Raw genomic sequence first — 11,423 nt, 5'->3', positions numbered from 1 at the left:
CATCCATCGAGTCAGTGATGCCATCCAGCCATCTCATCCTCTGTCTTCCCCTTCTCCTCCTGCCCCCAGTCCCTCCCAGCATCAGGGTCTTTCCCAGTGAGTCATGAGGTGGCCAAAGTATTGGAGTTTGGAGCTTAAAGTATTGGTAGGTAGGAACTCAGTGGATTTGTTACAAAGCCAGCTTAGTTCTTATCCTCAGAAACATTCTTTGGTTTTAAAAAAACATCAATTTTAGATAACTTTAGCCCTTATGCATGTTATAATCCTTATTCAGGTTTATATGTAGGTCTGTAGCCCTTTGAAATTCTTTGGTTGGGGTATGTGTTTTAAGTAGTATTACATACTCTGATAACCTAGTAAGTGTTGAATGGAACTTTACCAAGGTAGGGGAAAAAAAATCCCAAGTAGAGGGTCTACGTATAATGATTCTTGGGTTTATATTTACCCAAAGGATGAAGATTTTAAAGTGAATTTTTTAAAGGTCCACTTAGATTTTTGGCTGTTACTTAGAGCTCTCAATTTGCTTCCCACGCTGCCAGAGTTAGTAAGAACTCTTTTTATCCTGTATTTTTTAAGTTATGGTAAAGCCAGAACTAAAAACTGACTGCCATAAACTTTTCAGACATGTGTTGTTTGGCCTATACAGGTTTAAAAATGTTGTAGCCAATGTTTAAAAATATAGAAATTTCCACATAAATATTCAGGCTCTTGGCTCTTTATGGGTAAATCGTGTGACCTGGCAGTTCTGAAGTGGCAGTTCTGGTTGGGACCTTGTGATGGTGGCTCCCTTCGTAGTGTAAACCCAGTCACAGTAGGCGCCTGCACACACAGTAAGCCCTTTACTACTCCACCAATACTGCTGAACCTCTATGTACTGTCTGTTGTAACCACATGAGTTTGTATCCTTGAAAGATATGCTCTTATTGTGGAATAGTTGGGAGGTGCAGGCAAATGTATGTCTGTGTTTGTGACAAACACAGAATGTGAATTCACATACATTCACATTCATGTATGTGAATCATCCATGATCTGACATCCACAACAAACCTGTTAATACTTAATACATCTTTCAAGTGTGTGTGTGTGTGTGTGTGTAGCTATAGCAGTAGATCACTCATCACTATAATCATAGTCAAGGTATACTGAATATATCCATTCCCTCCAAAGTTTCCTTGCACCCCGTTGTATTCCTGTCCTCTCCCATGGTTCCTCTAACTAGTCTCACCCCAGGCAACCACTTACCTGTTTTCTGTCCTTATAGAAAGTTTGCATTTCCTAGAATCTCACGTCTTTTTAATGTTTGGGATTATACAATTTTGCTTTTTCCCCTTTTTAGCATACTTCGGAGAGCAGTCATGGGATTGTATTTTTTCTTTTATTTGTTGTCATTTGTGTTCAATGAGTTATCTGTTTCCCTTCTCATTATTCTGCTGGTGTTTTATGTTTTCTTGATTTATACAAACTTTCCATTTGTTAACATGTTTTTCAACATTTTTAGAAATATTTTCCAGTTTGTAGTGTTCTTCATATAATTGTGAGTTGTTTTAGACATCCAGAAGTTTATCATTTTTGAATGATCAAGTTTTGCAGCACTTTCCTCTGTGAGACTGGATATAAGTGGGTTAGGGAGCCAGAGAGCCCTTATTCTGTATTGGATCGCTTTTCCTCTGTGGAGGTTCCGTGGGGGTTGGGAACGACAGTAACTGCATGTGTCTGTTTAGTTCAGTGCGTTTTTTTCTAGAGCTATTACTTGTTCATTGTCAAGCCTTGCAGGTAACTTGCTGAACTTTGACTGTCTTTGTTGTCACATGACCTAGGTGATGAGGATTGTAGGCAGTGGTAGGAGTTTCTGCAGCGGAGTGCCTGGGTCTGGTTACTTGGCTGTCTCTGGCTCATGGCTCAGATACTCAGCGTTTGGAAATGTTTCCTGTTTGCTTTCAGGTCTGCTTGGCTTTGAGAAGGAGCTGCAGCACCCCTGTCTCACCGAATAAGGGATGGGCTCAGAGAACAGCGCTTTGAAGAGCTATGCCCTGAAGGAGCCGCCGTTCACCTTACCCTCCGGACTTGCTGTTTACCCCGCTGTATTGCAAGATGGCAAACTCGCGTCAGTCTTTGTGTATAAGAGAGAAAACGAAGATAAGGTTAATAAAGCTGCCAAGGTACCTTCATAGGTGACTACCTAATAGCTAGTACTTTTTACTATCTTCTTGTTTTCTATTTTAAAAAATCATGAAATTAATAAAGTTCCAAAGGGGTAGGTCATAGTAATATTTTCATTCATGGCCTTTGAAAATACAGTTGTCCTTACTTCATGGGAACGTCACCAGCTTGTATCACGAGGTCAAGTACCACAGATTAGCCAAAAGCTTTATGCAACTCAGCGTAATAGCTCTTCTCATCATATTTTATTTTTTTAGCGAGAAAGTTTGGGAGGGGATTTTACATGGCTCACAGAAGATAAAGGGACTTAATTCTAGCATAGCAAAAATGCTATAAGTACAGACAACATTTTAATTGGTGTGCTGATGATGGGATAGATCTGGAAATTATATATTTTAGGAACTGTAACTGGTGTGTTTTCCTTTTCTGAGGCATTGTGGTGCTCCCGGAAAGAATGTGAAACTGGAATGTGGGATGGGATGCCCCAGAAAGACTGTGACCTGGGCCCTACTTCTTGCTGAGGGACCCTAGAGCATCAACCTCCAGCAGCTTCAGTTTTATTATTACGAAGAAGTTCCTCCCACCTCAAGCCTCCTAACCGCTGCTCCTGTGAAGGGCGCCAGCGAGCTGGCTGACCTGCTCTCAGGGGATCTTGGGCTGTCATTAGAAAAAATGACTCCACCTTGGAATATAATTCAAGAAAATAGCCCTAAGTATCTTTTCAGATTAGAGAAGAGGAAAGTATTAGCTGATATTTGTCTAGTTAGCCATTTCCTTGGGTATTCAGGCATTCAGATTATCTTCAGGAAGGTTCTAAAAAGGAAAGCCCTTTCAGATTGATTCATGGTCTTTGTTAGACGTTATGATCTGTATTATCTTGAGTCTCTTTGTACTAACAATAAGAATGAAACATTGATATATATTTCATAAGTGTTAGTCACTCAGTGTTTGACTCTTTGTGACCCCTTGGACGGTAGCCCATCAGGTTCCTCTGTCCATGGAATTCTTCTGGCAAGAATACTGGAGTGGATTGCCGTTTCCTTCTCCAGGGAATCTTTCTGACTCAGGGATCAAACCTGGGTCTCCAGAACTGCAGGGAGATTCTTCATTGTCTGAGCCACCAGGGAAGCCTGTATTTCATGCTGCTGCTGCTAAGTCTCTTCAGTCATGTCCGACTCTGTGCGACCCCGTAGATGGCAGCCCACCAGGTTCCCCCGTCCCTGGGATTCTCCAGGCAAGAACACTGGAGTGGGTTGCCATTTCCTTCTCCAATGCATGAAAGTGAAAAGTGAAAGTGAAGTCGCTTAGTCGTGTCTGACTCTTCGTGACCAGATGGACTGCAGCCTACCAGGCTCCTCCATCCATGGGATTTTCCAGGCAAGAGTAGTGGAATGGGTTGCCATTGCCTTCTCCCCTGCAATGGCAACCCACTCCTGTATTTCATAGATCTGTTTAAATGGTTTATACCTTGATCATGATTATAAAGGGCTATATTATAATATAGTGATGGCACCCCACTCCAGTACTTTTGCCTGGAAAATCCCATGGACGGAGGAGCCTGGTAGGCTGAAGTCCATGGGGTCGCTGGAGTAGGACATGACTGAGCGACTTCACTTTCACTTTTCACTTTCATGCATTGGAGAGGGCACTGGCAACCCACTCCAGTGTTCTTGCCTGGAGAATCCCAGGGACGGGGGAGCCTGGTGGGCTGCCGTCTATGGGGTCTCACAGAGTCAGACACGACTGACGCGACTTAGCAGCAGCAGCAGCAGCAGGAATATAGTTTAGGCATTTTGTCTGTCACACCAGTTCATTATTTGATGTCTCTGATCAGCCTTGAGATTAACAGTTGTAAGATGGTTCCTAAGGAAAATGTTTTGCTCACAATGCATTTTCCATTAATGTGCTCTGATAAAAAGTGTAGCTGGCTGTTGTATCACTAAGTAATTGTGCTTTTTGTTAAGACCACACATTTGTCTCTTTTCCAGCCCATCTGGGAATTGATAATATTTTTTTATTGTGATTTTACAAAAGATACAATGCCTTGCCTCCCTGTCTTTTGCTTAGGTGCAGTTACTATCTGACATACTTCCTATTATTTTCATCTAATAAGATTGCATATTTTTTAAAAATAACAATTGACTATTACTAGGTAGGCTGCAGTCCATGGGGTTGCTAAGAGTTGGACACAGCGACTTCACTTTCACTTTTCACTTTCATGCATTGGAGAAGGAAATGGCAACCCACTCCAGTGTTCTTACCTGGAGAATCCCAGGGACGGGGGAGCCTGGTGGGCTGCTGTCTATGGGGTCGCACAGAATCGGACATGACTGAAGAGACTTAGCAGCAGCAGCAGTGAGGTACTAGAAATTTATAATCATTTATAAGACCATAGATTTTTTAAATTATGTTAATCTTTATGGTGTATGTAGCATGGAAGTTGAACAACCCAAATCATAAAAGTTTAAAGGGAAGAAGCAAAACTCATGCAATATTTGACGACTTCCACACTGTAGGAATTGCAAAACTTGAGAAGGAATATTTTTTTCTGCCCGTGTTATCTACACATACTCTTCGGAGCCCTGACTCTTCTCTAGTAGTTCATACTTGTCCCTTAGGTTCCTCGGGCTATCATGTGGCTTTGAATACCTGAACCATGAATATGAGAAATTTTGAAATGGCAACAAAATTATAAGGAGTTTAGATGCAGGTCATAGTACTTGAGAAACGAATGGCATTGCAACAGGTTTTAGAAACTTGGTTTCCTAGATACCTGAAATATTGAAGTACCATCGTTAACTTGCTTCCTTTCTCTAGAGATCAGGTTCCTAATCCTACCACTGACATTTCTAATAGCTGTCAATGGTAGGATTACCATTTCAAGCAGATACGCAATGTTTCCTTAGCCAAACATTGTTAGGTAGGGATTATGCTCTTCTAACCATGTTGTAAATAAAAAACAGCAGTCTCAGCACACTGTTTAACCTCTGAAGTAAGATGAAATGCAGGTATAACCTTTGGCCACAAAACAGTATCAGAAATACTTCAAGTCCATCACACCTTCTCATTTTATCCTGAATTCATTAGCTGTTGATACAGCAGTATAATTTTCTCACTGGGATTATGATTCATTTCTAACCAATAGCCTGCAAGGGGTGGTAAATCCTGTCAGAACTTGGTTACTCTGTGGTTTGCTATAATACAATGTAAGTGCTTAGTTAGGGCCTCATGGTGAGTGCAGGCTCAAAGAATGGTTCCTAAGTGTCTTTCTATCTGGCAGCCACATCAGAATAGGTATTTAGATGCTGTGTAGGTGCTCTGTGGAGTGCCTTAGGAGGCATGCTGTAATTCCAGGGTGGGTTCATGCTGCTGTTGGTCAACATACTTGAGAACCCACATTGTGTGGGCATGAGAAAGAAATAGAAGGACTGATTGCTGTGCTTAAAGGAGCTTGAATTCCGTTTGGGAAATGCTTTACTGCTCTTCCTTATGCTGACATTTTCTTTCTGTTCCTCTCCCTCTCAGCCTTTTTTATGCTATTTATAACCCCATTCTGGTAAATCAACTTCCCTGTATCGTCAGCTTTGAAAAAAATGATTTCCTTCCCCTCATGGTCAAAGTCTGGTTCTCTTACAAGGCTCCCAAGCACCACCCGCTGAGAAGAACTTGGAAGTGTTACCCCTCCCTCCGGGTGTTAGGGTCACCAGGTGGCACTGGCCCTCGGCTAGTTCCCACCCACCGGAGTTCTCAGACTTCACATTCTCATCCTTTTGTCTCTAAATGGCTGTCAAAACCTCATCTGAGCCTCATCCTTTTGTCTCTAAATAGCTGTCAAAACCTTGTCTGAGCTCCAGAGCTATTACTTCCACGTGCCTATTCAGTATCTCCTGTTCCCCAAAGCATGCTTTCCAGCACAGAATTCTTTATCCCTTTACCTTCCTGCATTTTATTCTTGGTTTATGACCCTGCCTCCAGGCAGTGAACATTTAAAGAGAATGGACTTCTGTCTTTTTCTCCAATTTGAATTTTAGGGGTAGGAGGAAGAATATGTCTCCCTGAAGATTCTTGCTCACTGGTTTAGGCATCTTGTTATTTTGTTGTAGTTCTTTAGCAGAGTGACAGTAAAGCTTTCTCCCTGTCTAAAAACTTCCAAGTGAATTTAAGCTACAGTTGAGAACTACTTTGTGTTGTTTTCAAAGTGAAGTAGCAAGTTCGAGGTAGAATGGTAATGAAAAGTCAAGCCCCTGAGGCTTGAATTAATTCTCTGAATGGCTGAGTCCTAACTGATTCCTGAATAGTAGGGATACCACACACTTAACATCTGTGTGTGGGCATAGATCGGCAAAATATCTACTACTACTCATATTTAATAATATAAAGTTCTTAGTCAGAATCCTCGTACCTAGTGGAGTGAATGAGATGTGATCGATACTTGGTTTCAGATAACTCTCATTCAATAGCAGTCACTATTCTCCACCAGAACAAAAGCATTTTTCTCTTTAATTGATGTTCATTGAGAAAATATCCTAGTTAAACTTAGCAAGTACATCTTGTCATTCCGTCTGTTCTTTGGAACAGCAGAAGTTTAAATCAAGAAGTATTTCTATTTCATTCTTAACTGCTAACCTTTCCTGTGAATTTATGCATAACTTTATGCATAATTACATGTGCCAAAGAGGAGTGACAGTGTTTTTGCTGAATTAAGTGCTTATTCAGAATCATGCAAGATTTATTCCATTCTTTCTTCCTTCATTTAAACAAATAAGAAGCCACTTGGGACACCTCATTAGTTAATGAAAAGAGAAAAGTTTTAAAGATGGTTGAATAATGTGCTGGATCATAAAACAGTTTTGAATGGATTAGTACCCTGATCCACGATAAACAATTTAATTTTGTTGATCTTGCTTTCTTATTTTTTGCCTTTTTACTTAAACATTTAATCCCCTTAATTATATTCAACTATCTTTAAAGCTTTTCTCTTTTCATTAACTAGAAAACTGATCATCAAATAAAGAATTTGTATCTGCAATTGGATAAAATGTTTTCTAAATCTCAGTTTGATTCAGGTAGTTGATATTATTCAGGTTTTCTAAGTTTTTATTTATTTAGTTTATTTTCTGCTAGTTCTATTGATTTTTTTTTTCTGTTGATTGTTGAGACAGGAGCTTTAAAATCTCCAACTCTGATACTATGATTGTGAAATTGTCTGTTTTTCCCTTTCATTTTCCCAGTTTTACTTCATGTGTATCTTGAGTTTCTGCTCTTATGCACATACACATTTATAATTAGTTACGTCTTTTTAATGAATTATCCCTTTTATTCTTAAGTAACTGTCCCATTTTATCTCTGGCCATACTCTTGTCTTGAAGTATATTTTGTCTGATAGGAGTATATCCATGTCAGCCTTCTTTTGCCTACTGATATCCTTTTCCATCAAATTGATTTATTTTCTGTTCATTTACCTATCTCAGTCTTTTGTCTAAAGTATGTCTTCTATAGGCAGCATATAGTTGGATCTTCCTTTTTTATCCACTCTTAATTGGAGTGTTTAGTTTTTTAACATTTAATGTAATTATTTATCATTTGTTTTCTTTTCATCCCCTTCTGATTTTTGTTCTTCTGTTCCCCCTTCTTGTGAATTATTTTAATATTTTTAGTATTCTGTTTTAATGTATCTTGAATGGGGGCTATATATTTCTTTATTTTTTTAAAAATAGTTACACTGAGGACTTCAGTATACATAACTAACTTTTAATTAGTTATGGTTATTAACTGTGGTTAGTTAGTACTAACCACTAATTGTGGTTAGCATTGTACCACAGTCACATAAAATGTAGAAGCCTTGGAATCACATAGATGTCTCCAGCCTCCAACCCTGCTGTCCTTTTGTTACATGTATATTAACTGTATGTGCGTACAGCTACACAGGCATGCATGTACATCGCATACTTGGAAAACCTTACCAGGCGAGTGTTACAGTGCTTCCTCTACATACTGCTACTGCTAAGTCCCTTCAGTCGTGTCTGACTCTGTGTGACCCCATAGACGGCCTCCTACCAGGCTCCTCTGTCCCTGGGATTCTCCAGGCAAGAACACCGGAGTGGGTTGCCATTGCCTTCTCCAATGCATGAAAGTGAAAAGTGAAAGTGAAGTCGCTCATTGCCTTATATATTTTAAATAAGAGGGAAAAAATAGAACCTTCAGCTTTAACCTGATATTTACTATTTCGGATGCTTTTCTTGCAGTCCTGAAGATCCAGGTTTCCCTTTGGTGTTGTTTCCTTTTCAGCTTGAACTAACTTTAGCATTTTTGTAGAGCAGATTGTCTAGCAACAACTTTTCTGTTTTCTTGATCAAAAATGCTTTTAATTTGCCGTCTTTCCTGAAGTGTATTTTTGCTAGGTACAGAATTCAGGTTTGATGATTTTTTTTTTCATTGCTTTAAAGATAGTTCCCCTTTATCTTTAGGATTCTGTTTTCTTATGAGAAATTAGTATCATTCAGTTTATCTCTCCACCTGTGTTGTTTTGCTCTAGCTACTTCTAAGATTTTTAAATTGATCTTTGGTTTTCAGCAGTTTGATCATAATGTGTTTAGGTGTAGTTTTCTCTGATTTATCATATTTAGTGTTCACTGACATTCTTAAATCTGTAAACTTAAGTATTTGGCCAAATTTGGGGAGTTTTCAGCCATTATATTTTTTTATGTCCCAATTATTTCTTCTTCTTTTTTTTTAGAACTCCAGTTATGTGCAGTAAACTTTTTGTTATTGTCACGCAGGTTTCTGAAGCTCTGACCTTTTCTTTTACTTTTTCTTCTGCATTCTTTAGATTGGTTAACAACTTTAAGTTCACTGAGTCTTGTCTCTGTCATTATCATTCTGTTATTAAGTTCATCCATTGTATTTTTTTATTTGTAGTATTTTTAATTCATAAAATTTCCATTTAGTTCTTTTATGTAACATTCATTTCTCTTCTGAGAGCTTCTATCTTTCTACTTATTTTATAACTGTTTCCTTTATCTCCAGGCGGGAATGGTGGTGATAGCTGTTTCAGATTCCTTCTGATAATTTCTAGTATCCAGTGTCTGGTCAATCTTGGGGTATTTGTTGGCTGTTTTTTCACATTTTCATGATTCTTTATCATCTGAGTGATTTTGGATTGCATCCTGGACATTTTGAATGCCCTGTTGCATAGACTCTTGGTTCTGTTATAATTCTCTGAAGAATGTTGATGTTTTTCGTTTGCAGATGGTCAATTCCCTTGGGTTCAAGCTTCCTGCCCACCTTTTTTTTTTTAAACTACTCTGCTCTCACCCTTACTGTGCATGGTAGTTCAAACCTTAGTTCATTTTTCAAAACTTTGCTGTACTAATTTGGGTCTGTCCTGTGACTGGTTCTGGGGTTAGCCTGAGACCTGTGTGGGTATACAGATAATTGGGGCCTCTTCTTCTCCCTCCCTCGGCTCTCTCTCCTCTGGGACAGCTTCCTCAGACTCAAACCTGCTTTGTTTCTCCTGGCCACAAAGCTGGCAGAGTTTCCATTCGAATTCTAGCCACCTTTGCTGCACTGCTCTGCACCTGGGGCCTGCCCTCAGCGCACAGCTGTGAGAAGGGACATCCCCCAAACCGGGAAACTCACCCCATGGGTGACTGCCTCCATAATCTACATGCTCTTGTTTACTTTTCAGAGTTCTCACGTGTTGTTTTCCGTGCTTTGTTCAGAGTTTATAGCAAAAATCATTGGAAATCCGGGCTCTTGGGGGCTTACACTCATGGAAATGAAAGTCTCTCTAGAGTAATATAAATGCTGGTTAAGTAAACACTGTCAGAACAAGTCATGGAATTTTCTTTGCCTTATTTGAAACTTGGGGGTTAGGTGGGGGAGGTAAGAAACTGGAGAAGACCTTGAATTTAAGTATACATTTTCTGAATTGATTACAATATATATGAGACTATAATTAATCTTGGGCTTCCCTGGTGGCTCAGATGGTAAAGCGTGGAGTCATTAACTTTACCGACTTTTCTATTTGTATTTTTAAAGCACCTGAAGACCCTTCGTCACCCGTGCTTGCTAAGGTTTTTATCTTGCACTGTGGAAGCAGACGGCATTCATCTCGTCACTGAGCGAGTGCAGCCTCTGGAAGTGGTTTTGGAAACATTGTCTTCTGCAGAGGTCTGTGCTGGGATCTATGACATATTGCTGGCTCTTATCTTCCTTCATGACCGAGTAAGTAACCTGGACAGTCTGCCTCACAGCCTTTCGTTTAGACCAGGAGTGGGAGATGGAGGCTGATGTATGGGGTAGTGCTTGTGAATTTTGATATCTATAGAAATCATAAGTTACTATTCTCATCGGAAAGCTTCCTGAGGGAAAACAGCACATGAGATGCTATAGACAGACAAGTGGTTTGTGGAGCAGGCAACAAGTTCTTTGTCCCTGGGTAGTTGTTTATAGAACTTTATTTCAGTTTACTAGATAGTCTGTCTCTAGTTTTGGATAAGTCTTTACCTAAAAGTATCTACAGCTGGTATTTGTTATTAGGATGAGATAAAAGTTTAATAACATCAGTGCTGGTGTGGACCATGTTTCTATTTGTTTTCAGGAATTTTTTTTTTTTTAATGAAAGAAATGATCATTTCTTAGAAAGAGGCAGAGTTTTACACACCCTTTGCCATTCAAGTAGGTGGTGCCAAAGATAGGCAGCCCCTTAATATCACGGCAGTATTCACTATTATGGGGATAAAGTGGTATTGTTTACTTGTGGTAGTTTCTTAATGGGATTTACATTCTGAGGTATAAAGGCCTATGGCAGCCTCCCAAGATTAAAAAACACCAGTTACAGGTTAGAAGCACTTGCATTTGACTCATCTTAATGTGTTTTTAAAAAGTTGTTTTCTATTAATGGGAGATAAACTCTCCAAATATCACTTTGAATTTATTGTCTCTTAAAAGTATTTCTAAGATACACATAAGTAGAATTATTAATGCTGCACCATGGTGGAATATTTTCTCTGTTGGAAAAATGTTTGAATTCACTAAAAAGTTTGAATAGTATGAGAGTGCAGACAAGGAAACAAGTCCCTGTCCTTGAAGTCAGGGCCCTGCTTCTTGCCATAGACAACCTCAGTGGTCAGTGTGTTAGGCCACAGATGCTCTTTGTGTGTCCTAAGCAAATATCTAAGTGTTTATTCGCCTTTATTTTTCTCAAGCGGAAACACACCCTAATACTATTCCAAGCTTTCCTTTAAAAAAATACATATATA

General features: G+C 39.4%; 1 protein-coding gene across 3 annotated transcripts in view; it reads left to right on the top strand.

The window, feature by feature from the left end:
* Positions 1-11,423, top strand: part of SCYL3 (SCY1-like 3 (S. cerevisiae)) — a 41,689-nt gene that overhangs the window by 2,409 nt on the left and 27,857 nt on the right. Inside the window, exons 2-3 of one of the 3 annotated variants that reach the window (XM_010836702.1) lie at positions 1,942-2,159; positions 10,201-10,386. In XM_010836702.1, coding sequence (XP_010835004.1) covers positions 1,995-2,159; positions 10,201-10,386 — 351 coding nt within the window. In that variant the 5' untranslated portion in view covers positions 1,942-1,994. Of the gene's footprint in view, positions 1-73; positions 2,172-10,200; positions 10,387-11,423 lie in introns of those variants that run through there. The other 2 variants (XM_010836701.1, XM_010836703.1) reach the window with 2 other exon arrangements.

This window comes from Bison bison, unplaced genomic scaffold (genome assembly GCF_000754665.1).
Source record: "Bison bison bison isolate TAMUID 2011002044 unplaced genomic scaffold, Bison_UMD1.0 scf7180017864064, whole genome shotgun sequence".
In the NCBI taxonomy this organism is placed as follows: Eukaryota; Metazoa; Chordata; class Mammalia; order Artiodactyla; family Bovidae; genus Bison; species Bison bison.
Note: the sequence above shows the minus strand (reverse complement) of the source record. Positions and strands in the feature narration are given on the sequence as shown.